The 27,933-nt window shown below is 40.3% G+C and overlaps 5 protein-coding genes across 5 annotated transcripts; all 5 read left to right on the plus strand.

Moving 5' to 3' along the window:
• The first annotated feature begins 142 nt into the window (after window positions 1–142).
• On the plus strand, window positions 143–24,806 carry LOC135242606 (uncharacterized). The gene is made up of 3 exons (XM_064313757.1): window positions 143–466; window positions 17,809–18,158; window positions 24,440–24,806. Exons 1-3 carry the CDS (start codon window positions 158–160, stop codon window positions 24,750–24,752), a joined length of 972 nt encoding a protein of 323 aa, XP_064169827.1. The 5' UTR covers window positions 143–157; the 3' UTR covers window positions 24,753–24,806.
• LOC135241648 (histone H2B-like) lies at window positions 470–1,919 on the plus strand. The gene has a single exon (XM_064312198.1). It carries the CDS (start codon window positions 1,500–1,502, stop codon window positions 1,872–1,874), a length of 375 nt encoding a protein of 124 aa, XP_064168268.1. The 5' UTR covers window positions 470–1,499; the 3' UTR covers window positions 1,875–1,919.
• Window positions 11,700–14,288, plus strand: LOC135241644 (histone H1-like). Its single transcript, XM_064312194.1, has 2 exons — window positions 11,700–12,401; window positions 13,894–14,288. The coding sequence occupies exons 1-2, from the start codon at window positions 11,773–11,775 to the stop codon at window positions 13,925–13,927; spliced, it is 663 nt and encodes a 220-aa protein (XP_064168264.1). The 5' UTR covers window positions 11,700–11,772; the 3' UTR covers window positions 13,928–14,288.
• On the plus strand, window positions 16,393–17,065 carry LOC135241647 (histone H2A). Its single transcript, XM_064312197.1, has one exon. The coding sequence runs from the start codon at window positions 16,412–16,414 to the stop codon at window positions 16,796–16,798; it is 387 nt and encodes a 128-aa protein (XP_064168267.1). The 5' UTR covers window positions 16,393–16,411; the 3' UTR covers window positions 16,799–17,065.
• A 118-nt stretch (window positions 24,807–24,924) lies between the features above and the next one.
• Window positions 24,925–26,304, plus strand: LOC135241649 (histone H2B-like). The gene has a single exon (XM_064312199.1). The coding sequence runs from the start codon at window positions 25,888–25,890 to the stop codon at window positions 26,260–26,262; it is 375 nt and encodes a 124-aa protein (XP_064168269.1). The 5' UTR covers window positions 24,925–25,887; the 3' UTR covers window positions 26,263–26,304.
• The last annotated feature ends 1,629 nt before the right edge of the window (window positions 26,305–27,933 follow it).

The following is a 27,933-nucleotide window of genomic DNA, read 5'->3' on the forward strand; positions in this document are numbered from 1 at the left end:
GTACCCGAATACTCGGAAGAGTGGGCGTGGTGGAGGCGGGTTTTACATACTGCCGTCTTTTTGTTCATACCAAGCTCCAATCAGGTCGTCGTTACGCAGATATATTCGTGTTGTTCTGGAGGCTAGAGACAGTATTTTCTTGTTAGTTCAAAAAAAAATGTCAGGCCGGGGAAAAGGTGGGAAAGGACTGGGTAAAGGAGGCGCTAAGCGCCATCGCAAAGTTCTCCGTGACAACATCCAGGGTATTACAAAGCCAGCAATTCGTCGTTTGGCTCGCCGCGGAGGAGTCAAGCGTATATCTGGTCTCATCTACGAGGAGACTCGCGGTGTGCTGAAGGTGTTTCTGGAGAACGTTATCCGCGATGCCGTCACCTACACCGAACACGCTAAGAGAAAGACCGTGACCGCTATGGATGTGGTTTATGCCCTGAAGCGTCAGGGTCGCACTCTGTACGGCTTCGGTGGGTAAACTTTTCGTCGCTCGGAATTACACCAAAGGCTCTTTTAAGAGCCACCCACATTTTCTATCAAGAGTAGCGTTTTCCAGTTTCTTTATCGGGTTTACCCCCAACCCTACCGATTTATAGCGGTCATATGAACATTGTTGTGCAGCGCTCCTCCAATTGCTTTCATTTTCTCTTGTTGGAGGTAAAGGCCATGTGCACACGTAGCCTAGCAGATCCCCAAGCAGCTGTGCTGAAATGCGTTCGGTTTGAGTGCAAGAATGAAACGCCAACAATTTTCCATTCGAATTTGTATTCATCGACGTATTGGTAAGTCTTGTGGATTATTCCAACAACGCCTAAGACTCCAGAAGAAAATTGGTTTAAACCAGCCTGAGTCGGTCACGATATGGTTTCAACACTTAGCCTATGTTATATCAGCTGTTCAACCCATATACTCAACTAGTCCACCAGCATGACCACCATCTTACTCTACCGGCCCTTCCAGCTTTTAAACTGACTAGCTAGAATTTATGCAGAATCGCGAGTGGAATGTAAAGCTGGGAAGTCAATGCATAAAAACTTTTGTCATAAAATAAAATGGCAATTTCTGGACTGAAGTGACAACAAATGATGCACACTGAAAGGTACTGTTAGTTGAAAATCTCTTTTTGGAGTTTGTGTAGCCTGTTGCCGACACAGGCAATTCACGTTTTAAGTAAACGTTTCTTAAAGCAAATTATTTCTCAAAGGGAGAGTGTAATGGACTTAAGAACTACAATAAAAGTACATAGAGAAATTTAACAATGGTAAAATTAACGCTGGTTAAAAAGAAAATGTTGGTTGGGGGGTCTTTTGTTCCGAAGACAGACGTTATTCTTTTTACAAACCCGCCTTATTGAACCAATAGATTTTGAATATAACATCATGGGCCAACAGCTTCCAATGAAAATTAGTCTGACGTCATTAGCAACGAGGGCATGCAAATTTGCATACATCTCTGGCCAGACACTTAAACAATGACTCAGAACTACATTCTGCCCACATCATTGCAAAATGCCTGAAGCTGCCAAGTCAGCGCCCAAGAAGGGCTCTAAAAAAGCCGTGACGAAGACTGCTGCGAAAGGCGGAAAGAAGCGCAGAAAGAGCAGGAAGGAGAGCTACGCTATCTACGTGTACAAGGTGTTGAAGCAAGTCCATCCTGACACCGGCATCTCTTCCAAAGCCATGGGGATCATGAACTCGTTTGTCAACGATATTTTTGAGCGTATTGCTGGTGAGTCTTCCCGTTTGGCTCACTACAACAAGCGATCCACCATCACTTCAAGGGAGATTCAGACCGCCGTGCGCCTACTACTGCCGGGAGAGCTGGCCAAACACGCAGTGTCTGAGGGCACAAAGGCTGTCACTAAGTATACCAGCTCTAAGTAAACTAGTGGAATAGTTCTTGACCCAAAGGCTCTTTTAAGAGCCACCTACATTATCAATAAGAGGCAAAAATTAACCAACTATTATGTTTATACTTTAATGGAATCGATAGACGATGGAAAACCCGGCCCTAGGTTTAATGCGTGTCGAGGCTTCTAGGTATTTTGAAAGGGTTTGTAATGTAGCCGGAAAGCGTTCATCGCTGACATTATGCATATACAAGTGGTTGTTCTATATTATTGGGATGGCAGGTATGCCATCCCGCCAAGTTACGCCTTGGCGGGGCATGCCCCATACCTATACAGCACCGAGAGTTTGGTACTTTTCAGGGTTCACCACAGAAATAACCACAAACACTCAGCCCTTAAAAACATTAAATTCTGTACATTCTGACCCCATTTAAACTTCACATGTCCACACAATAAAGCCCCAGTCTAAGGGGATTTTGCGTTTTCTCCTTCTCTTTTTTTATTCTTCCTGCCGCCTATCCCACTAACAACATGTCTCCCCATTGGACATTTTACCGACACCCGCCAAATCTTCACCTACACGACCGAATGAAAAACTTGCATACACACGCAAAATACCCATACCTTTTTACTCTGAAATTTTTTTCAGTACAAATAGCTAGTCCACCTGTGGCCTAGTGGGTAAGGTTCCAGTCTTGGGAACACAGGGTCCGAGGTTCAAGCCTAGCTAGGAACGTGTTTCTTTAACCTGCTTTTACCCTCACTAATAATTGTCTACTACTTCTCAATTATTGGTTTTGCACCATAACTACCCGCCGTTCACCGAACGTATACACTGAATTATGACGTACCGTCTGCACGTTCAGTTATTAACCGGCTACAATATTGCAAAGCCATATGGATTCAACGGGAGCTCTTCTGTGCTTACTGGCCTGTGTTCTTTAAAACCACGGACAGGTTTGCTAATGCTATTTCACGCATTGCATAGCTATGTCATGGTGCTGCACTAACAAAGTCACAGATTGGTAAACCTCTGGTTGGAGGATTAAATACCGCCTCGCCCTCAGGCAAATAATTCCCTCTTTTACACTAACGTTTTCTTACGCTTTTATATTTTCTTTACCAAAACTCACTCACGGCCACCCATATGCATTTCATGACGGCAAATGTATTCCTTTTATTAAAAAGTTACACCAGTTAACAGCTGCGCCATTTGTACTAACTACATTTCTTCACTTGGCTACTATACAAAACCTTCTTATCAGCAAACGCCACGTTTCTGCATTCATGTTACCTCGCCCTGTTCTCTATCTAGCCACATACAAACAATTACTACGTATGTACGTTCTGCAACTCCCCATTAAAACATTACATTTAAAAACATGATTCACTCATTACATAATTACATAATCACTACATAATTATAACTACTAGTACTGAACATGAAAAAACACAGCAGTGCAATAGATTTCACACGTTACTTAACCCTCCACTTTAACAGCTGGTGCTTTATGGCGACTGTTATATATACCGTTCAATAAGGAATATAAGCTCACTCATGGTCACTCCATTTACGTCGCACTATACTCTGTGATCATGTCAACCTTCACCTACATGCCCATTCTGCTAAAAACATATTGTTTCAACTACGCAATTTCATCATTTCATCCTAATTTCTCTCACACTGTTGTTATTTTCTCATATGCAAAGCCTGCTGGGACATATGCGTCTGCTCCTATTCTCCACTATTATGTTTTCCGGTTCTAGTTTAGCAAAACAGCGAAGAGGATTCCTACCTGCAGATAAGCCTATCAAAATGCCTTACAAATCTTACAAACACTAAAAGTGCATCTCCACGAAATAACAGACAACGGAGCAGGACAGAAGGCTACACAAGTTGCGACCTAGGGAGTTATAATTCTACAGGCTTGCTGATTCTTTTGTCAGTCAAGGCTCGTTGGATGGACGTCAAATCCGTGAGTACATACACTGGCCATATTTCATATGCGTTTCTGATGCGTTTCATATGCGTTCTTTCGTTTTACACTTATACGCCACCGAACCCTTTGTCACAGCCACTGTTTTACATATATAGCAAACCGAAACTGCTAAACAGTACACGCTCATCAGACTACAATTTCACACAAGGATAGCCATAATCCACAACCGTTTCTTACAGGGTCACTTCGCATTTCTCACTCTCATAATAAAACGCTTAGCAAAAAGAAATTATATCTCATAAAAAACACGTTTTCAACGTACAAAAATGCCAAGTTACTCAAAAGTATTGATATCAAAATGACGCCAAGTTACGGTACTACAAACAATATAGGCTATCTTGCCTCACCAAAATTACATAAGATGTATTTCAAAGCAATGCTACCCAATTGTGGTGTGGGGATGGCTGGTTTAAGCAGCCACACCTGCCCTGGGTCAAGCTAATTAGACCTGGCCAATTGGATAATTGGTTAAGAATTAGATAATTGCCCAGGCTAATTGGACCCAGGAACAGGAGTGGCTGCACCTGTGCGTAGTGAGGTAATCACTGCGCACAGGTTAAATCTGCCATCCCCACCCACACCAGGGAGCTTCGGTCATGACTGGGTTACATCTGCTCATTTGGCGTTACCATCTTGCCAAACCCTTGTAAAATAAAATCTGGACTGCTTGAACATCATCTCCCTGTGTCTCTGTGCTGGAGGGCCCCAAGGAAAGCCACTTCGGTGGCCTGTGGCAGGCGTGTTTGCCACACCAATATTTCCTCAATTCTTTCAAGTCACTTGGCCCTGTGTGTATAAGCATGCACTACATGGACAGGCCAAACATATGTGTGGATGGCTCTCTCACAGTCAAGATTGATTGAATAGGCATCTATATGTCCAATTTGTATTGGTATGTATGTATTTTGGTGGCCAGCCTTTCTGTTGCGTGAATGATTGTATGTGTCTTGTTATAAATGTCTGTTCGTAAATGTGAATGTAACATGCAGCGAGGGAAATGTCCCCATGGGGATAAAGAAGTTCTCTATGTATGTATGTACAATATGTATTTCACATGCAATATTTATTGTACGTAGCAAATATACAATCACTTGTACATTTACTGAAATTCAGTTCAGAAGCAAGTATAAACATATGTTTTCTGGCTTCCTGTAGTTACTGACCAGAAGTTTTCCACATGAATTTCAATGTGTTCCATGAGGCAATTCGAAATATTCTATATCTCCGACCCAGGCTAATTTTCTTAATATTCCGTTAAAAATATTTTTACAGAATGTTATTTTCAGTTTGATACCGATTTCTATTGCTCCGAGACCTCCATATTCTGTGCTCTTGTGCATTAATTCTCTTTTTGTTACCTCTATATTATTTCCCCATATTAATTTTACACTGAGTTTATTTATCCTGAAAATATACTGGAGGAAAAACTCTCGCAAGGAACATTAATTTGGACAAAATGCAAGTTTTCACAATACCTACCCTAGATTTATAACAGTTGTCTCCATGCTTCCATTTCTCCGTTTCTTCTGAAACCTCAGTCTCTTTCCATTCCCAGTTTTTAGTAACACAATTTGCTGAACTTTATGTATCACCCAAGAATTTTATTTTTATCCTTGTCTTCTACAGTCTACAGTCAAAGCAGGTTTCTCCCCTTTTTTCACCAATCCAAACACGCTCCGTCTTTGCATGATTTAGTTCCTGCTATATTTTCATACAATTGAAACTGCTCAATGATCCCGTCCATTTCATTTTGTTTTTTAATAAAAACCGTTATGCCATCTTCATAGGCGGAAGCCTTTAAAGACTGTACATTACTGGTGCATTGCACTCCAGTCAAATTTATATTACTTTTTATTTTAAGTAGTAGTGGACTAATAGCAATAACATACAAAGCCACATTTAAAGGGCATCCTTGTTTAACTCCTCTAAAGATCTCAAAGGATTCCGTCTAACCCCCATTCACTTTAACCCTCAGCTGTGACTTCACATAAAGCAGCTTCACATGATTTATAAAATCAACAGGAAAGCCAAGGTTTTCGGCTTTTTAAAAGTGCTTAATTAAATTTTCAGGCACATTACATGTTACAAATCTCACAAAGACATTAAAGACAACAAAATATTACAAAATCAACATCACCATAAAAATATATACAAATTCAAAAAAAAAATATTTTGTAATAATACCCAATAGTGTCTCAGATTGCATTTTGGTTTTAACATCACTTAAATATTGTTCTATCCCCTCCTTTTCTACTAAAATTTATTTGTACATTTCTTTAAAGAGCTTAACAATTGTTTCTCTAATCTCCGAATCATCATTTCCAACTGTCCCATCATCCATTTTCACACCCTTTAAACATTTTCCTTCCCGTCTTTCTCTGTACTTCTGAATGATTTTCTTTATATTTGAACCTTCATCAGCATTAACATTGTAACCCGCTTGCATCCCATTGTTTGTTAAAAACTCATTATTACAGTTATCTAAAGCCGCGTTTCCACCGCAGGAACTTTACCCCGGAACTAGGAACCTTTTGAGGAACTCAGTGCGTTTCCACCGCAGGAACTAGGGTCTAAATTTAGTTCCTGGGGCTTTATTTTACCCCCCAAAAGGTTCCTGCTCGGGGGGTAGTACTTTCCGAAAGTACAGGAACCTTTTGGGTGGAGCTTGCAGCGCTGAACATTTCTGACTGGTCGAGTACTCGCAGCATTTTATTGTATTTATTTTCCGCCTTTACCCGCCATGTTTGAAAATATGCAGCCGCAGACCAATTTATTTTCATAATAACTTCAAATCAAACTTGTATGTTATGCGGCGCAGTAGCCTAGTTTTGGTTATAGCCTGCCAACGTCTTAGAATTAATAACGTGTGCTCTTCTGTTCTTTTCTTGCTTTAGTATTCGTTTTATAAAACGCTAAGCATTCGTGCTGGGACAGCATATTACGTAGGCTACCAAAACATTCAAACGGATTAATTCGGTTGCTGAATATTTTCTTCCGGATTTTCTTTGTTAGCCCATTGTAATTGAAAACGTTTTATACAGTTATGTGAGGTATGCGGTAGTTCTGCGTAATTAACATTGGTGATACAGTACAAGCAAACTGGAAATCACCTTCCGCACTTTTTGTCAGGGTAAAATAACAGGTTAATTCTAGTAATCGTCCCTTTAGCTTTTTCAGACTGCCGTAATTTTACTCAATTTTACTGCCATTTTTCAATTCCACGAAAAGACCAGGAAGACTATGGACTCATTTATGGTGCATGGTTCGCATCTGGAGGGCACACTTCGCTGCTCGGCTAACAGTAACTTCGAAGGAAAGCAAACGGTGGCTGTACCACTACTAATTTACATTTTCACGCAAGTCCGAGTTTTCGTTCTATTCTTGTCATTTTGCGATTAGCCTATATGGAATTGACAACGAGAAAGTAATAAAACAGCAAATTGTTTACAACGTGTGCATGTTTTCTGCTGTTAATGAATGTGTTTGAGAGGATATATGAAAATCAATAAATACAAAAGTAACCATATATAGTCATTGTTGGTAACCCGTTGTATATAAGTGGAATAAACCCCTCCGGGCTGTCCCGGTTATTAGAAAATAATGTAGGCTACTTCGGTGGTAGTATGGGGTTACAGAAGAAATCATATGACAGATGGACCGACGACAACGTCAGTGGGCTAATTTGCCTAATCTTCGCGGTACTTTAGACCCCGGTGGAAACGCAGACAACCATTGGCTGAAGGAACCTTTTAGTTCCTGGTAAAGTAGTTCCTGGGACTGAAAGTTCCGGGTAATTTTGGTGGAAACGCGGCTTAATTTATGGTGCATGGTTCGCATCTGGAGGGCACACTTCGCTGCTCAGCTAGCAGTAACTTCGAAGTAACTTCAAACGGTGGCTGTACCACTACTAATTTAAAGTTTCACGCAAGTCCGAGTTTTCGTTCTATTCTTGTCATTTTGCGATTAGCCTATATGGAATTGACGATGAGAAAGTAATCAAACAGCAAATTGTTTACAACGTGTGCATGTTTTCTGCTGTTGTTGCCAGTTATACATATAAATGTGAATGCATTCTGTCGCTTCGGATGTCAAGACATGAAAGCGAATGTTCGCATAAAAACATAATGAATGTGTTTGAGAGGATATATGGAAATCAATAAATACAAAAGTAACCATATATAGTCATTGTTGGTAACCCGTTGTATATAAGTGGAATAAACCCCTCCGGGCTGTCCCGGTTATTAGAAAATAATGTAGGCTACTTCGGTGGTAGTATGGGGTTACAGAAGAAATCATATGACAGATGGACCGACGACAATGTCGCTTTTTCATACGTCAGTGGGCTAATTTGCCTAATCTTCGCGGGACTTTAGACCGCGGTGGAAACGCAGACAACCATGGGCTGAAGGAACCTTTTAGTTCCTGGTAAAGTAGTTCCTGGGACTAAAAGTTCCGGGTAATTTTGGTGGAAACGCGGCTTAACTCATTCTTAATGCCTTCAAAATCAATTTCTTCTTGTGCTGTCCAAATACTTTTAGTCTTTAGGGTCAATATATTTTTCCAAGAATTCATTATATTTCCTATTTCGGTCTTAGTTTAATGATTTACATTTATATATAAGAAAATTTCTAGAAAAATATAAGAAAAAAATATGTTTCTTCACAATAGGCTATCCCACGACTCTACACTGGACTTCGTTAAAACCTTTGTTTTTCTCTTTGAATTTCTTTTTTTTAAATTTTTTTATTTTACTTTTTTTTCTGCAACTAAGGATTGATTTTTCAAACAATTTACATTTAGTTTCCAGTAATGAATTATTTTGTCACCTTCCATTATAACGGTACTCCTCACACTGAGGTGGTCTGAATATATGCAGACCTCTGTTGAGTACGACCTCAGCTGCATATTATTTGAATACAGTCCATCAAACGTGTAGCTACTTGCTAACAGCGTGTTATGAACACGCAGTTCTCCGGTCCGAACAAGTTTGTTAGTTTTGTACTGCCGGCATTTCTCTTGTAATTGAAAATCACTTTGGTTTAATTTTGATAGAGGTTATATTTCACTGTCTTTATCGCAAGTCGTATACTTGAAAGATTATGATGTTGTTCACCATTACATTTATGTTTTCTTTAAATGCTGTATTTAATGACAATTGAAATAAGTATCTTGGTGGGTGGATATGCTTGAAGTGATGTCAGCAGTTCATATAATTTCATATTGTGTTTACTAGCAGCAATGTTAATATTCAGTTTTTTTCCCTAATGCCAAGTGTGCATATGTTTAATTTATTTTCTTTCTGTTTTTTCCTTTTATTTCACACACACACACACACCAACACAACACGCAACTCCATGTCTTGATGGAAATAAATATATCTCACATGTGGCCAGATTCTCTAATCAGAGTCCTGTTCATACTAACAATCTAATCTAAAGATTTTTGAAACTTACCAAATTTAGCAGGAAAATTCAAGATGATTTATTGGAATGAAATATACATTACATTACAGGCACAGACATTGCCCTTGAGAGCACCCACAGGCCTTTGGTCTAGCTATAGAGTTCTCATAACTCTTCAATTCCAAGGCTCAAAGAATGCCTAGATTGTTGTTACCACCACAATGCTGACTTATCTGAACAAACAGACAGAGGCACAGTTTTCACTAATTAGGCACTGCCGATTAACTTACAGCGACTAAGTGCTTCAACCCACGTGGAACCTAGTGTGGAACGCACAAGAAACTGCCACAAAACAAACTTTTCCGATCTTCAGACCAGCTGGATGAAACATCAACTTGCGTACGGCAAAGGACTCCTGTTTCTGCAGATCACATCTGAAACCTCCACAAGTTACTGACCCACCAGTGTCACAGCATGATTCTCCTTTGGACCCAACAGCAACCATCAAAGGCTGCTACATATGTGGATGGATGGACTGTAATGTTGACTGAGCATTCCAGAAAATGACTAAAGAGCAGTTGAGCTTAGTCTTCACAGACTGTAATGTGATTTTGTGTTTCAATTTGTCTTTTTTTACTTGATCATCGTAATCAGATGCCCAAACCACCTCAACTGGTTCCTCTCAATGTGGAGGAGCAGTGGTTCAACTGTGAGGTCCTCCTGGAAGACTGAGCTCCCCTTCCTATCAAGGGATGAAGCCCTGCCACCCTATCAAGAAACCCCATTTCAGCCACTTGTATTCGCACTCTTTCAGTCACTACCCATAGTCTGTGATCATGGGTGAGAGTAGGGACGAAGATCGACTGGTAAATGGAGAGCTTTCCTTTTGGCTCAACTCCTTCTTCACCACCACCGTTAGGAACACACTGCATGTGAGTGAATTAAAGCAAATCTATAATATGAAAAGCATGTCAACCGTTACAATCTCAAAATAAATGCATAAGGACAGACTGCTATTGGGTGAAAATATGCAGAGCGTTAAGCGTTGTAGCTGCAGTTTGTGCAAAGCATGGCCAAGGATTCTGCTGTCCTGACTTCCGTGGGGAGTTAATTCCACAAGTGCAGGACTTTTCAAATTTGAAAACCCCTTGTTATTCGTTTTAACTGCCAATAAATACTCATTTTGATTTCAAATTAGCTAAAATATGCAATGTTCATGTTTGTAACCTCAGAGGTTGTAGTAACATGTATTCACTTAGAGATTCAACAAAACATGCAATTTGACCAGGGGTGCCAAAACATTTGCATACCACTGTACATGTGAAATATGAAAATATTTTTGCTGAGGAAACCAGTTTTTAAAAAGTTTAAAAAGTTCTTGCTTTTAGTAACCAGTCAAAGTTAAAAACAAATGTTGATTGATTCCAGCCAAGGCAAATAAAACCTGATGAAAAAAAATGGTGTTTTAATGTCTTACAGCACAAAATGATGGAACTTGGATAAATACTTTCACTAACTTGAAATAATTGGCTGGAAAGACATTCAACAGTTCCGATGCATGCTCAAACTTGAGCTTTTGATTTAAGTTTATGGCTGATTTTTAGTTATGTTTTATGTCTTGTATTGTGCTATTGTCATTTTACATTTTATTGCTTCCATTTTTACCATTGTATATATATATATACGTTGTTTGCCAAAGGCATTACATTTCTTCAAATAATGTTATGGATGCAAGCGCAGGTTCCACACATAATGGCCAAAAAGCTAAGCATCCAAGGGGGATATTTGTAAATGGCATATTTAGTTAGCCTACTGCATGGGCATGTCCGAAACAAGGCCAGAGATTGTTCGAGAAATAGTGGAACTATTCACTCAACAGTATATAAATGATGATTGAGAAAATACTTTGATCTTGATAACAGGTTAAAGAATGTTTTCTGAACAACAATTTTTCGTTCAATGTTCAACGTCGAAATGTCACGGTGATGACATTTCAGCAAAGATGTGCGCTGTGCTTTACTACCAAAAATAGAACTCCTGCTTAAAAGTCTAACTTGGGTATTTCATGAATCTTTAAATCTTTCCTGTTTTCACGCGGGGTTCCTGTAAATAATCAGCCAACAATTTTAAAGTGTGTGACATGTTTGATAGTTTTAAAAGGCAAATAATGTGGGAGAAGCACCTTTAACGGGTACGTGTCCGTGACAAGTGAGTATGTTTTGTATAAACTGGCGAAAATACGGCAATATTATTGAGGACACGAGTTAATTTGTGGGTGCAAGGACTGATTTTGAAAATTCAATGCGATTTATGTTCATAAAACGACTGCGCGCTGTGTTATTTTGTCAATATTGGCGAAAAGAAAACACAATGAAGCGAATTTTCAGGAGCCGAGAGACGCGGTGCCGGGATGACTGAGTCTATACGGTCCTCATGTGACATTTAAGTCCAGCCCCCTGACGTACGAGCTGCTAAAACGAAACGTTTTCTTGGACTGTTCGTGTGAGAGAAAGAAATCTTCGGCAAAGAAATGGCAGAAGTTGCTCCAGCTCCAGCCGCAGCCGCCCCGGTTAAGGCTCCCAAGAAGAAAGCAGCAAGCAAGCTTAGGAAAGCGGGGCCCAGCGTTGGGGACTTGATCGTGAAGGCAGTTTCTGCTTCTAAGGAGAGACACGGAGTTTCACTGGCTGCCTTGAAGAAGGCTCTGGTCGCCGGTGGTTACGACGTAGAGAAGAACAATTCTCGTGTAAAGATTGCAGTCAGGAGCCTGGTGACCAAGGGTACCTTGCTTCAGACTAAAGGAACCGGTGCCTCTGGTTCGTTTAAGCTGAACAAAAGTCAGCCTGCTGTGAAGAAGCCCGCCAAGAAAGCAGCTCCTAAAGCTAAGAAGCCAGCGGCGGCCAAAAAGGTAGTAGCGAAGAAGCCTGTAGCCAAAAAGTCGCCCAAGAAGAAGCCCGCTACAGTGAAGGCTAAGAAGAGCCCAAAGAAGGCCAAGAAGCCGACAGCAGCGGCTAAGAAGCCGAAGCCGGCCAAGAGTCCGAAGAAAACCAAGAAGCCGGCTGCAAAGAAGGCGACTAAGAGTCCTAAGAAAGCAAAAGCGACCAAGCCAAAAGTTGCCAAGCCCAAGAGCGTCAAAGCGAAGAAAGCGGCTCCTAAGAAGAAGTGAGCGCGTGCACTGTACTGTTCACTAGCATCAAAGGCTCTTTTAAGAGCCACCCAGAGCTTCTCCGAAGAGCAAGTACGTTCCATTTTAGCGCAATATTGTTTAATTGTAATATGTACATTGGTGTGTGTGTGTGTGTGTGGCTAAATCACAGGATTGTAAAATTTGACCTTGAATTAACACTCACTGGCCACTTCAATAGGTACATCTGCTCAACTGCAAACTGCACCCGTTAACGCAAATCAGCCAATCACGTGGCAGCAACTCAATGCATTTAGGCATGTAGGCATGGTCAAGACGATCTGCTGAAGTTCAAACCAATCATCAGAATGGGGAAGAAAGGTGATTAAAGTGACTTTGAACGTGGCATGGTTATTGGTGCCAGACGGGCTGGTTTCACTATTTCAGAAACTGCTCATCTACTGGGATTTTCACGCACAACCATCTCTAGGGTTTACGGAGAATGGTCCGAAAAAGAGAAAATAGCCAATGAGCGGCAGTTCTCTGGGCGAAAATGCCTCGTTGGTGGCGGAGGTCAGAGGAGAACGGCCAGACTGGTTTGAGCTGATAGAAAAGCAACAGTAACTCAAATAACCCCTCGTTACAACCGAGGTATGCAGAAGAGCATCTCTGAACGCATACCATGTCAAATCTTGAAGCAGATGGGCTACAGCAGCAGAAGACCACACCGGGTGCCACTCCTGTCACCTAATGGGGCCGCTGAGTGTGTGTATATAAGAAAACAAGCTGGTCTACTACTAGTTTAACTCAATGGTCCGTAATAAATTATATTTATTATAGATGAATGAATAATATGCGGGCTAAAGTTACTTGATACTGAGCCGAATTTCCTATCATTCTCGATGATTCGGAGTTGTTTCAGAGCACTTCAGTGTGTTGCCACAAACTCCATTCCAAACGAGGGAAACATTTGAAATTACTAAACTTGAAGTTGAAACTTCTTATACTATTGGGCCAACGTCGACTCTGTTCAGTAGTTTAGTTAATTATTTCTCTGTTAAATGCCCACAGTCGTAAATATCATATCGCTGGTTTAAATGAGCCCGAAACATGACAGGCTATAACAACTTTATACTTTAAAATAAAATCACTTAACACATACTTGTAGCAAGGCGTTCGACGAGTGCTAGACTATACACGGGTTTTGATGCTTGCTGACAATTACTGGAGTACGTTTGTTCCATAGTGTTTCACTTTATTTTGCCTACCGTACCACCTGCTCTTTTGCACGACTCAGGGAGTTACACCTATGTTGTTTACTGTTAATATGTTGTTTTTGGCACTACTACCTCTTTACGTTCTTATTTGCACTGTACTTGTGAGATCACAAACCCACTTTTCGTTGTACTTGTACCTGTGCAATGAACAATGACAATGAAGTTTAATTGAATTGAATTGAATTGAATTGTGCCCATGATTAAAAATGGCGATACTCAGTTTAGCTTGTGCGCCTTTTTTCTCTCGTGACAGGTTTCAATCAGGTCGTCTTAGCTTCGGTGTATGAACCATAGTTCGGTTGGAAGACGTGGGACTCATAACACTATTGGAAAGACGAACAATCGCCGGACAGAAATATTGTAATACTGCCAAACAACCTTTTCCTGGTAAAAATTGTTAGAAGCTCAATGGATGACAGAAACTCCACTATCCACCATGCTCCAGATATCAGAGCCTGTGAAAACTCAACAGCCCATCAAAAAAAAAAATGTAATCTGGGGGCCCATCTGTGCCATCCACATCACACGCATTTTAAAGCTGCGTATTTTGGCATTTGTTTTTAATCTCCTAAATGTTATTTTTCTGACATTAAACATTTATCTAATTTGATTTCATATTACAAACAGTATTACAAACTTTTAATGTGATTTTTGTTTTATATTTTTTATCACAATTTATATCATTTTATAATTATTTGTTCTTATATGTATATGTATTTGCTTTATTATGAGTGCTTTTAACCAAAGATCAATAAATAAATAAGCTGGAAAAACAAACAATGTGCTATTGGTGTAACGCGTACATAGAGAACCAGATTGCCCCAAATAAGAACCGTATTCTGTCCTTGTTCCCCCACACCACCTCGGCCAAGAAAGCTCAGCAATATAATATCATGCAATATCATATTTCTCCCACAGTCCAAAGATATACAGGCTACGTTAATTGATGAGTCTAAATTGCTCCTATATTTGAATGTGTGAGTGAATGGTGTGTGTACCCTGTGATAGAATATTATAGAATTTGAATTACAAAAAAAAAAAAAAAAACATATAAAAAGAATAAGATAACATTAATAACAATAATAATAAATACATATAAAATAAATACCATAAATGATAAAAGTTGACAAGGACAATTATTAAAACAAAATATTAAAAACAATTACACCTTATTGTAACTAAGGTTGAGATCATAGACTTAAAATGACCAAGAACAAAAAGTTTCAGTTCCTTTTTTGCAATCAATTTTTTTTGATTGATTTTGATATAATCATCAGCATCAGCAATACATCATCAAAAAGCTCATATCATAAAAAGGGAAAAGAAAAGAAAGTAAAGAAAAGAAAGGCAAAACAATAATAATAACAAAACAAAACCCTCCCCGCCAGGGCTCCCCTCCCTCCCATCGTCCCCCACCCACCCACCCAAAATCCAGGCCACCCATCCCGACATGAGGGTACTACAGTAGTGTTTTGAGTTTCTCAGAAATGGAACTCCACAGTTCAGCCACTGATTCTTTGGCCCCATGCATACGGGCTGTCAACAGCTCCAGATATGCTATATCAAGATAAGCTAAGATCCAAGCTCGAAAAGAAAGAGTATGGGTAGCCACCAGTTTGTGTGCTGCTGTCAGCCCAGCTAGAAAGGCTCGTTTTTGGGACAGCGTCAGGTTCAAGCTGGATGAATCATTTAACAAAAATATAAAAGGCGAATAGGGTACTGTATTCTCAAAAAGCATGGAGAGCTTGGCTGCAGTCATTCGCCAGAATCCAGCCACCGTAGGGCACTCCCAAAACACATGTGTAAATAAGTCCCTGTCGCCTTAATAGGACACAAAGTGCAAGTTGAATCAGTGGTCACTTTCATTATACAAAGCTTTCTGGGGGCGAGGTACACTCTATGAGTAAAATCATAGTGTATTTGTTGATGATCAGGGTTTCTGGAGGCTTTTAAAATGTTAGACCAGACTTTGTGCCAATGTTGGGTCCAGATCAGGGCAGTCAGCTCTCCATAGGGTGTCTAATTCCAGGGGCCTGTGAGCATGCTGAGAGATAAACAGATAAAGTATAGAAACTAGGCCACTTGTGCCTCTGGTGCAATGTACAGTTTTATGAAGTGGATGTGATGGAAGAGGACTTTGCCATGGCAAATGTTTCATGACTCATGAAGTGAAGTAAAATAGTAATTTGTGAAGGAGGGCTATATAAATAAACAGACACAAATAGTGATCTCTCGTTACAAAGAAAAAGGGCCACCCAACTTTTAAAAATAAAGTATAATAATAATAATAATAATAATAATAATAATAATAATAATAACAACAACAATAATAATAACAAATAAATGAATAAAAAACAGGACACAGTGATAAGTACAGTAACTATCCCCAGTAATAAATCTAAGCAAAGAATGATAAACGACATCTAGGGGTCGCAGAGTGGTACAAGCAGCATATCAATAAATTAAATCCCCATAATCACGGACAGAAAAAAGGTAGATTCACAGTATTTTAACTCCCATTACAATTATCATCTCACGTAGTGATCGCCATAACGGATGCAAGTTCCTATTCTCCGTTTTTAAGCTCTGCGCCGCTGAGACTGGTTCAACTCAGTTGTTCTGCACAGTGGACGCCGTGTAAAAAAATGTCCCCCTATCTGATTGGACAAAATCCTATCAACGCTGCAGCCAATGAGTGAATAGATTGTTGCTATAAGAAACACCCGCATCTGCAATTCTAGTTATTCTTCAACTTTCTTAAAAGCGGAAAAATGAGTGGGAGGGGGAAGACCGGTGGAAAAGCGAGAGCGAAAGCTAAAACCCGTTCATCCAGAGCTGGACTCCAGTTTCCAGTAGGTCGAGTTCACCGATTGCTTCGTAAAGGAAACTATGCAGAGCGTGTCGGTGCCGGTGCTCCAGTTTATCTTGCTGCAGTGCTCGAGTATCTGACTGCTGAGATCCTGGAATTGGCTGGTAACGCTGCCAGAGACAACAAGAAAACCCGCATCATTCCCAGACATCTGCAGTTGGCGGTGCGTAACGACGAAGAGTTGAACAAGCTCCTCGGAGGTGTCACTATCGCTCAGGGTGGAGTGCTGCCCAACATCCAAGCTGTGTTACTCCCGAAAAAGACCGAGAAAGCAGTGAAAGCCAAGTAAATACGGCATTACTCTCAATCATTCATCACCCCACACCTGTGTAAGGTGCAAAACTACCATTTTGAACCAGAGAAATGTATCTATAGTTGGTCGGAAGTTCTTTATTAAATTGTATTGCACATAACCCGTTAGAATCACACAATGTTAACCCATCCTCTAGTGTGTCACGCCTCAAATTGTGAATGGTGGTGATGACTTGCTTACTGTAAGCGACACTGGACAAAATAATTCAAGGCGGTAAAACTAAAAGTTATACATATTTGGATTTTTTTTTAAAAGACTTCAGTACAGCAACGCTGTCTTTTGAGCCCATAACTTCACGACAGTTCGCTTAGGGCCATGCAGTGCCGCAGTTTGAGCATGCTTGTCTAATCGCCACAATATGTTCGTTGCAGTTCCAAGCACAATTGCTGTCTTAGATTTTCGCGAGATGTAATTTTAGTAAATGACATTTTGTGTCCCACACATTATTATCCACAATTATGCAGAGTGGGTTACAAGTTTTTTTACAATATAAAACGAGGAGAGGTGCTGCTCAAGTGAGCTAATTCAGCTGGCTCCTTATTTATGAAAGTGTGGATGCTAAACTTAACCCTTTGCTAGATAATTAATTCATAACTTTGCTTTCAGTGAACATCGTTTTTATGTTGTACATATAAAGCCTTGTATAGAATAAACGTATATGATAACCCACTATATGTGACGTGACAAATTGTAAAAAGTGAAAGTTTTTTCATTAAATAAAAAATCCGTCTGATGTTAGTCTCGCTTTTGCAATGTTACAGTACGAGGGGTGTGGTGGACTAAAATTCAAAGCTGTAAGAGAAAAGTTTAAATTTTTGGCGGCAGAGGAAGCTGAAGACGTGATCCAATAAAATCTGGGAACGAAGGCAGGATCAGAGCCAATGAGAATTCGTAATAGCCTGTCCAATCAGCTTCTCTCTGGTATGCTTTATATACGTATCGTGGCACCGTAAAGTCGTGTATTTAGTAAAGAAATATTTGAATAAGACGCAATGGCTCGAACCAAGCAGACCGCGCGTAAGTCTACCGGTGGCAAAGCCCCCAGGAAGCAGCTCGCCACTAAAGCAGCGCGGAAGAGTGCGCCTGCGACTGGCGGAGTGAAGAAGCCTCACCGTTACAGGCCTGGCACTGTAGCTCTGCGAGAAATCCGTCGTTATCAGAAGTCTACTGAGCTGTTGATCCGCAAGTTGCCTTTCCAGCGCCTTGTCAGAGAGATTGCTCAGGATTTCAAGACGGATCTGCGCTTCCAAAGCTCAGCTGTAATGGCTCTACAGGAGGCTAGCGAGGCTTATCTGGTTGGTCTGTTCGAGGACACCAATTTGTGTGCCATTCATGCCAAGAGAGTAACCATCATGCCGAAGGATATCCAGCTGGCTCGCCGCATCCGTGGAGAGCGCGCTTAAATGGTTTGCATGCCCATAATCCAAACAAAGGCTCTTTTAAGAGCCACTTCATTGCTTGTCAGAGCAGCAAATTTCTCCGTGTTTTGTGTGCGCGCATGTGATTTCTGAGTTTACAGATGCCTTGTGATATTTAATGCTTACTGTTCATTCATGGAACCCCATAGACTCCTAAATTTGTGAATATTTCAATGAGGTGAGTTTTGTAACATTTTATTTTCTATAATGTCTTTCTATAAAGTCCAGAATCAGAAAGCAAACTAATAAAAATATCAACCGGTTTGACACCATGAAATAAATCTTAGTCAGAGGTAAATGTTCAAGCTCATACAAAGCTAGCTAATTAAAGCTGCACCACTGTCTTTAGCTGTCTAGTTAATTTGCTTGGCTGTCAGCAGCTAGCAGGGGTGAAGTGCAATATTTAAGTTACTGAACTTAATGCTTCGATAAATATTCTATAATGCCAGGAAAAATCTCAACGGATATAGTCAAAGGCGGTCATCCATTTCCCATTTGAGTGAAAATAATATCTTGAAAGGCATTTTAGGCCATAAATGAGGGCAACCACAAGGTCAACGAACCAAGAGAATTAATGTAGATCTGAATTAATTGTATTTTATAACTCTTTTTTTACATAGACACCTCCAAAAAGATCTTACAGAAAAACAGGAAAATTTGGCAAACAGTGTGAACCCAGACATCAAGCAATTCAGGTAAATAAATAAAATTTCCACTTCTACTGCCACTGTATTTGCGCTTCTGTTACTTTTTTGTAATTCCGATTCTTGGAAAACAAAGTTCCTAGGGGTACCTTTTTAGATTATGCCTGTACTCAAAAGGGATCATGAATAGCAACCATTTTATTTTGGGTATGTCATTTTCAGGCTTGTATTGAAAAATATGGGGCGATACAGAAGGAGTTAACTGTTGCATATGTAGTGGTATAAGTGTAACATGGAAATGCCCCAGGGTGTTATGCTATGGCAGCATATCTAAAAGATTTGAAGGAAGGGGGTGTACACAACGATGAGAGAGAATACACAATCACTCTCATCGTTATGTAGACCCCCTTTCTTCAAATTACCCAGTCACAATGGTAGCTAGATAAAATACTGGATTTTTATTTTTAGTCTTTTCTGCAAGTGGCAAGCTGGCCAATGCATGTTTAAGTCAGATTAGTTTTAGACAGCATTCACTCTAGGAATTGTTGCAGGGGTTTAACTGCCGAACATTTGACCAAATGTGTAGACTGGCGAATAGACTACAATTCTTGCTCTTCTGTTAAAGGAAGAATTTTTAGTCCATTAAATTCAAATATAAAGCGTAAAATAATGTGTCATGTGAAGCAACACCTACAAAGGCAACTTTTTGGAAACAATAGAGGGACATTTAATAACACCAGTGACACAAGTAACACCTTTGGTTGCTACCTTTGGTTGCCATTTTACAATAAAATGATTTTGTTACAAATAAGTAGCAAAACAGCTATAACCACAAGCATTCACAATGCAACTAAGTTGTTCATGTCTCTGATAATACCAGTGAAACCAGACTAGACAGCAACACCAGTGAAATTATTGTTAAAATGGAGGATTTTTTAAAAAGCTCAATGTAATTACATGTTTCTAAAATACTGACAGATTGCCAGCAGCAGAGAAAACAACATATCAGACAAAAATAGAAAATTATAATGTTTTATTTAGAAAAAGTATTTTTTCTTTCTTTCTTTCTTAATTAAAAGCTTGTAGGAGCAAGCAGGTACAATTAACAACCAACAAAACAATAGGCCAATTCACCTGTGGCACCTCTTCGATCCCCAGGTTACTAAAGCCGCGTTTCCACCGCAGGAACTATACCCCGGAACTAGGAACCTTTTGAGGAACTCAGTGCGTTTCCACCGCAGGAACTAGGGTCTAAATTTAGTTCTGGGGGCTTTGTTTTACCCCCCAAAACGTTCCTGCTCAGGGGGTAGTACTTTCCGAAAGTACAGGAACCTTTTGGGTGGAGCTTGCAGCGCTGAACATTTCTGATTGGTCGAGTACTCGTAGCATTTGTGTTGTATTTATTTTCCGCCATTACCCGCCATGTTTGAAAATATGCAGCGCAAACCAATTTATTTTCATAATAACTTCAAATCAAACTTGTATGTTATGCGGCGCAGTAGCCTACTTTTGGTTATAGCCTGTCAACGTCTTGGAATTATAACGTGTGCTCTTCTGTTCTTTTCTTGCTTTAGTATTCGTTTTACAAAATGCTAAGCATTCGTGGTGGGACAGCATATTACGTAGGCTACCAAAACATTCAAACGGATTAATTCGGTTGCTGAATATTTTCTTCCGGATTTTCTTTGTTAGCCCGTTGTAATTGACTCAAAACGTTTGATACAGTTATGTGAGGTATGCGGTAGTTCTGCATAATTAACATTGGTGATACAGTACAAGCAAACTGGAAATCACCTTCCGCACTTTTTATCCGGGTAAAATAACAGGTTAATTCTAGTAATCTTCCCTTTAGCTTTTTCAGACTGCCGTAATTTTACTCAATTTTACTGCCATTTTTCAATTCCACGAAAAGACCAGGAAGACTATGGACTCATTTATGGTGCATGGTTCGCATCTGGAGGGCACACTTCGCTGCTCGACTAGCAGTAACTTCGAAGGAAAGCAAACGGTGGCTGTACCACTACTAATTTACATTTTCACGCAAGTCCGAGTTTTCGTTCTATTCTTGTCATTTTGCGATTAGCCTATATGGAATTGACGACGAGAAAGTAATAAAACAGCAAATTGTTTACAACGTGTGCATGTTTTCTGCTGTTAATGAATGTGTTTGAGAGGATATATGAAAATCAATAAATACAAAAGTAACCATATATAGTCATTGTTGGTAACCCGTTGTATATAAGTGGAATAAACCCCTTCGGGCTGTCCCGGTTATTAGAAAATAATGTAGGCTACTTCGGTGGTAGTATGGCGTTACAGAAGAAATCATATGACAGATGGACCGACGACAAAGTCAGTGGGCTAATTTGCCTAATCTTCGCGGTACTTTAGACCCCGGTGGAAACGCAGACAACCATTGGCTGAAGGAACCTTTTAGTTCCTGGTAAAGTAGTTCCTGGGACTGAAAGTTCCGGGTAATTTTGGTGGAAACGCGGCTTAAGAGGGAAAGGCTCTAACGGTGCAATAATATCAGGCTTATGCTGCAGAAGGCCCGCCAGCTCAGTCACAATCTATAATGTGGAAAATACAAACATCAGGCCTGTGGGCTGTAATAGGGACCATTGGTATTGTGCAACATACACAAACGTTAGGCCTGTGGGCTGTAATAGGGACCATTGGTATTGTGCAACATACACAAACGTTAGGGCTGTGGGCTGTAATAGGGACCATTGGTATTGTGCAACATATGTAAACGTTAGGCCTGTGGGCTGTAATAGGGACCATTGGTATTGTGCAACATACACAAACGTTAGGCCTGTGGGCTGTAATAAGGACCATTGGTAATGTGCAACATACGCAAATGTTAGGACTGCGGGCTGTGTAAGAGATACCAAGGGTGACTGGATTGCAGCAGAGCATGACCATAAGGAAAAGTGCTATGATGCTTACATGGGAGGACGCAATTAAACAATAATTGCAAAATGACCAAAACCGTGACAAAACCGCTGCACGGTTGTAGACAGCGGGAACACTGTCTTTGTTAAGACTGAAAACAGACACAAAACCACAGAGGCGCCATCAGTGTGAACCAGCACGGTGAGAACAAAGACCTGTGTGTCTGTGGCGTGTCTATAAATGACACCTATACCTGTACCTGTTCCACCCAAATCTATGGTCCCTCTGGGAACGCTAATGGTGAATAAGGTTCCTACCTGGTCACATTATTAATTGCACGGTCGATAAAACAAAACCTGCATATCATAGGTAAACATTATAGTGGCGTCTGTGAGGAATGTCAACTGTAGTATGTAGAACATGTGTTAGGCTATTGAGTAAATATGAATTGAGAATTTACGAACAGCTGGATTAAAGGATCTGAAGCTGGAAGGAATACTGGCGTATAGAAGTAGCCAATGAGTTCATTGATAACCTACTTGTTTTACTCCTTGAATTACAGTTTTTCTCAAATGTTTACACACTAAAACTGGAACTATGCATACGATGGTGAAAACTTGAAGCTCATGTGTCAACAACAAAGACTATTTCTGCAAAACTCTAAGCACAATCCCTTTGTTTTCACTCAAATAGCAATTCTGAATCACATTTTTGCACAACTCTACACACAAAATGTCATCATTTAGCACAATTTTCATAATCAAGCCTTGTTTGTTCACATGGAAAACATTGGCCTTCAAATGCCAAACTCTAAGTGCCAATTGGTCTCACTCACGCCACACCTGCTCAAACTCAATTGGCTAAACTTTTAAATTATCTGTCAGAGCATAAAAGAGACCTCCTGTGACGTCTATTGTGTTGGAAAACAATGGAGCAGCACGCAGCACGCAGCACGCAGCACGCAGCACGCAGCACGCAGCACGCAGCACGCAGCACGCAGCACGCAGCACGCAGCACGCAGCACGCAGCACGCAGCACGCAGCACGCAGCACGCAGCACGCAGACGAGGGAGACAAGCTAATATTCCAAATGAAATACGGTCAATTTTGGTTGATCACGTATTTGTTTTTTGTTTTTTTACAGCAGGCCTACAAACTACGATTTTTATTTTTGCAGTCTGCTGAACAAAGATTTATTTTACAGTAACAAATAAAGATTTGCTTTGTTACCTTTTTGAATTTGTTCATTGATTTCATGTATGATAACAGATCATTACATCCATTATGTCCATTATCAGTCCAGACTGACACAGTCTAAGCATGTTCTAGTTTTGAGAAGACACAAATGTTATCTATTTTGGCAAAACTCATAATTGCACTGATAAGGAAAATGAAAAAAACACTTCTAACAATGTTCAGTATGACTCATGATGGAACCTGGGTTGTGAGTGCAGCCCAACTGGACCTCATTGGCAGGACAATACAGCAAATGTGCATTGTATCATACACAATAACAACAACACTCAAAGTGACAACACACACTTTGCTGTACTGTACTGAATTAGAATTAGGTTTACCTAGCAAATGCACTATTTATATGATGATATATTTACTGCATTGTATCATGGCAACAGTCTTTATATTTACTGTAAAATTGCAGCCTATTTTGGGACCCCTCAAAAAGAAAACTAAAACTTCAAAAAAGGAGAAAAGAGAAGCAATTTTTACACGATTTTATAACTTGAATATGTAACATGACCTCATGAGGCCAAAACATATATACAGTATTTTGATGGTTGTGTTTTTAAATTTATCGCACCAGTGTGAAATCAGTGCTCAATAAGACCTATTCATATGAGGCCTATGTGAATCATTTTGATGGAAAAAGTCAGTTTTGAGAAGAGAGAACATGGTTTTGAATGCATGAGTGCATTTTGCAAGAGATTTGTGTAGTTTTGGCAAAAGGTTAACTGTTGCTGTGCTTTGTGTGTAGAGTTTTGAGAAATTGAGCTATAGTTTCAGAAAACGTGTTTAAACAATTGAGAAAAAACTGTAATGTTATCGTACTTACATAAGATCGTTCCTGACAGTCAAAAAACAGTCATTAGTTCATGACAGTAAAAAAAAAAGGAGATTGCGTGAATGCACTATGAAGGATGGCAATCGCAATTAAACTTAACAGAAGACATAGGAGATATTCATTTTGCCAACACGTCAGATTTTAACACGTCAAAAATGAATATTGTATCACGTCAAAATGTATCGCATCAAAATCTGTCGTGTTGACACGTTCATTATATTCGTCTAATGACGTGCAGTATTTTCCTATTTAAACCTGTTAACAAATTGGGATGGCAGGTATACCATCCAGCCAAGTTACGCCAAGAGTTTGTCAAAAATAACCCCCACGAAACGTATTTTAAAAGATGTTTTGGCAGTGTTGGCGTTCCACTATGCTCGAAGATGTTTTTTTTTTTCTCATGCGACTTATTCTTTCAGCAGCAGGGCCGCATATACTCGGAGGGATGGGAGAGCTGGAGGCGGGCTTTAGCAAGAGCCGCCTTTTCGTTCATACGTGGCTTCAATCAGGTCGTCTTTGGGCACATATATTTGTCTTGTTTCGAAAGCTTAAAACTGCGTACTTACTTTTTATTGAAAAAAAATGTCAGGTCGAGGAAAAGGTGGAAAGGGACTTGGTAAGGGAGGTGCCAAGCGTCATCGTAAAGTTCTCCGTGATAACATCCAAGGGATAACTAAGCCAGCGATCCGTCGTTTGGCTCGCCGTGGAGGAGTCAAGCGTATATCTGGCCTTATCTACGAAGAGACTCGCGGAGTGCTGAAGGTGTTTCTGGAGAACGTAATCCGCGATGCCGTCACCTACACCGAGCATGCCAAGAGAAAGACCGTCACCGCTATGGATGTAGTTTATGCTCTGAAGCGTCAGGGGCGCACTCTGTACGGCTTTGGTGGATAAACCTTCCTCTTCATTTCTTTGTTGAATTACCCAAAAGCTCTTTTTAGAGCTACCCACATTTCCTATACGAAGCAGAATTTCCTAGTTTCTTTTAGCGTCCATTTGGTTCATGATAACGCATTTGAGTGTTGTAAAGACAGCGCGCCTACTGCTGTAACGAACTTGTATGAGCCGTGTACATATGTAGGCGCTCCCCTAGCAGTTGTGGTTATATTGCATTACCGGCATTCAGCAGATGCTCTTAATTTTTTATTTGTTGAATGTACTGGTTTGACTTCAGAAATGAAACTCCCACAGACATTTGCTAGTTTACCATTTGAGTGCAATTAGAACCCGAACCTCTCACCCGCCCAGAGACGAACGTGGTACCAGTTGGCTAAAGGTGAAATCGCCCTTATTACGTAGTTATTTAGAAAATGAGGGTTGCGTCGCCAGTGTTTGTCGGTGTAACCTGCTACAATGCCTTCGCTTTACTGCAGTTGTGTGCTTATTTAGGGAACTAGCAGAGTTACACCAATGCACCGTCGATGCCAGTTGCAGCAATAATCGCTCTCCTGTACTGGTCGGCGTGCTAGTAACGCCTATTGAAGTAATACGCAAAGCAATACGAAATCGAGCAGACTGAAATAAAATGGCTAATTCTAGGCGAAGTTGCGATAAATGTTGTATACTGAAAGGTACTTGGTACCCTTTGTGGTGTTTTTAGAATTCCCCTTTGGGATTATTTGTATCGCCTCAGTTTCGATGGCACAAGCAGTTGCTCAAATGTTCACGTTTTTAAGTAAACGTTGTTTAAAGCAAATTATTGCTCAAAGGGAGAGTGCAATGGACTTTAGAACATTAGTAACTGCAATGAAAGTGCATTGAGAATTTATTTAACAAGAGTAAGACACACTGGTTAAGAAAATGGTGGGGAGGGGGGTCTTTTGTTCTGAAGAAAGACAGACGTTATGTTTTTTTTGCCGACCCACCGTATTGAACCAATAGATTTTGAACATAAAATCGTGGACCAACAGCCTCCAATGAGAATCTGTCTGACGTCACCGGCAAAAGGGGAATGTAAATTTGCATTCATCCCCGGTCAGACGCTTTAATTGCGAGACACAATTGCGTTCTCTCCACTCCAACGTGCAAGATGCCTGAAGTTGTAAAATCCGCGCCCAAGAAGGGCTCTAAGAAAGCCGTGACCAAGACTGCTGCGAAAGGCGGAAAGAAGCGCAGAAAGAGCAGGAAGGAGAGCTACGCTATCTACGTGTACAAGGTGTTGAAGCAAGTTCATCCTGACACCGGCATCTCTTCCAAAGCCATGGGCATCATGAACTCATTTGTCAACGACATTTTCGAGCGTATCGCCGGTGAGTCCTCCCGTTTGGCTCACTACAACAAGCGCTCCACCATCACTTCAAGGGAGATCCAGACTGCAGTGCGTCTTCTGCTGCCCGGAGAGCTGGCCAAACACGCAGTGTCTGAGGGAACAAAGGCTGTTACAAAGTACACCAGCTCCAAGTAAACTAGCATAAGAACTTCACCCAAAGGCTCTTTTAAGAGCCACCCACATTGCAAACAAAAGGCAGAATTTCATTAACCGTTGGCAAGTGGAGTAGATTCGTTACTCAACGACTTACTAACAAAAAGCATAAATATTTTTTTTAAACGTTAAATAAATCAATGGGGCCAAGTTCCAACGTATCGCTGTACATGCACCACCGTTGTTGTGAAAAAATCAGCGCGTATCCGATGAGTAATTGATTCATCCATTACTTGTACCCATCCCTAATCTGAACCTGTGATAACTAGGGGCCCAGGGTCATCTCAGAGACTGGGTGGCGTGCAGACCATACTTCTGCCTTGATTTTGGCTTGATGGTCTAATCCATTCAACTAATGTACAGGTTCAAACCTACAGTAAAACCATTTATACATTCAAAATGTACTGACTTGTGCTTACACTACAGTAACAGAAGCAGCCACCCACACTGCACAACTTGTTTCTAATACTGGATTTCATTTACACTACTGCAGGTGAAAGTCATTGCTTCAACTGTGCAGATTTTAGCCCCATGCTGATCTACTCGTATGAGCCCATAAACAGTCCCATGCATATGAAATAAGTACTACTGTAACAGGAGTTCTGTTTTTCACAATAGTAAATCATAGCAGGAAAACATCTGACATTTTAGAACTCAGGTTTAATCACATAAGATAATTGTAAATTCTGAAAATTACAGCAACCGGTTCAGAGAAAATAAACACAAGGAAACTCAGCCCCATTATTTATAGTGATCACTGCATTCTCCCTATTAGCTTGATTTGGCTTCAGGATTTTTTACATTGGAACTCTTGTGAAAAAGGAGTCAAAGCAACTGTAAAAATGAATAATATGCAGTTAAACTGAGCTTCTTCTATTCAAAGATAAAACAAAACAGAGTAATGACTTCAAAGGCATTTAACCCTGCCATGGTTTGCCAGTATCACATTCTTAACCTCTCAGCGCAAAGCCCCTAGTGGTCGGCATGCTGGCATGCCGAGATTACTGAACTGAGACATTCAGTGCTACTGCAACCAAAGTATGAGTTGAAAACAGAAACGCTTTGTTTTAGTTTCATTAGTAGACAATACACGGCAACTATGCCAAATATGGAGTTCTGCAGCATCACCATTGTCACCCTGGTCGTTCATTTAACAAGCACCCCCTCCCTGCAGTCCCCACCCATGACATAATGGACAATATTGTCTATCGGGGCATTCATAAAATTATTCTTTCACCACTCAAGAATCGTATTCTCTCATAGCAACAAGATAAACCCCACAGTAGCCCTAAGATATGCCAATACAGCAGTGAAAATGCTGCTCAGTGAATAACAAAATATACGAGACATTAAAAAAAAAATTGTGCCATGTCATTCTACAGTCAATGTCTGGGACTAAATATTGAATACTTTTGAGACTGAGTGGTCATATTGTCTTGGATAATCCATTTGTGAAATATATGCACATTTGTGACACCTGGGTACCTTCCAAAATAGCTGTGCGTAATACCATACATGTTGTTTATGGTGTTGTCACCTTTTTTAGGAGAGTCTGGCTTGATCGACAATTAATCGATCCAATAGGTGACAGAATAAGCTTTCTAACGATGTATAACATGTCTAATTTAGTAGATTTTGCGTGCACCAGTTATG

The sequence above is a fragment of the Anguilla rostrata genome, chromosome 16, assembly GCF_018555375.3.
Source record: "Anguilla rostrata isolate EN2019 chromosome 16, ASM1855537v3, whole genome shotgun sequence".
Taxonomy (NCBI): domain Eukaryota; kingdom Metazoa; phylum Chordata; class Actinopteri; order Anguilliformes; family Anguillidae; genus Anguilla; species Anguilla rostrata.

Excerpts from the sequence above, each read along its gene's own strand:
- LOC135241648 (XM_064312198.1), top strand. The coding sequence starts at position 1,500 with ATGCCTGAAGCTGCCAAGTCAGCGCCCAAGAAGGGCTCTAAAAAAGCC.
- LOC135241647 (XM_064312197.1), top strand. The coding sequence starts at position 16,412 with ATGAGTGGGAGGGGGAAGACCGGTGGAAAAGCGAGAGCGAAAGCTAAA.
- LOC135241644 (XM_064312194.1), top strand. The coding sequence starts at position 11,773 with ATGGCAGAAGTTGCTCCAGCTCCAGCCGCAGCCGCCCCGGTTAAGGCT. Across the intron at positions 12,402-13,893 it reads AAAGCGGCTCCTAAGAAGAA|GTTTCAATCAGGTCGTCTTA; the intron begins GTGAGCGCGTGC and ends CTCTCGTGACAG.
- LOC135242606 (XM_064313757.1), top strand. The coding sequence starts at position 158 with ATGTCAGGCCGGGGAAAAGGTGGGAAAGGACTGGGTAAAGGAGGCGCT. Across the intron at positions 467-17,808 it reads CTCTGTACGGCTTCGGTGGG|GACGCAATGGCTCGAACCAA; the intron begins TAAACTTTTCGT and ends ATATTTGAATAA. Across the intron at positions 18,159-24,439 it reads AATTTGTGTGCCATTCATGC|AATGTCAGGTCGAGGAAAAG; the intron begins CAAGAGAGTAAC and ends TTATTGAAAAAA.
- LOC135241649 (XM_064312199.1), top strand. The coding sequence starts at position 25,888 with ATGCCTGAAGTTGTAAAATCCGCGCCCAAGAAGGGCTCTAAGAAAGCC.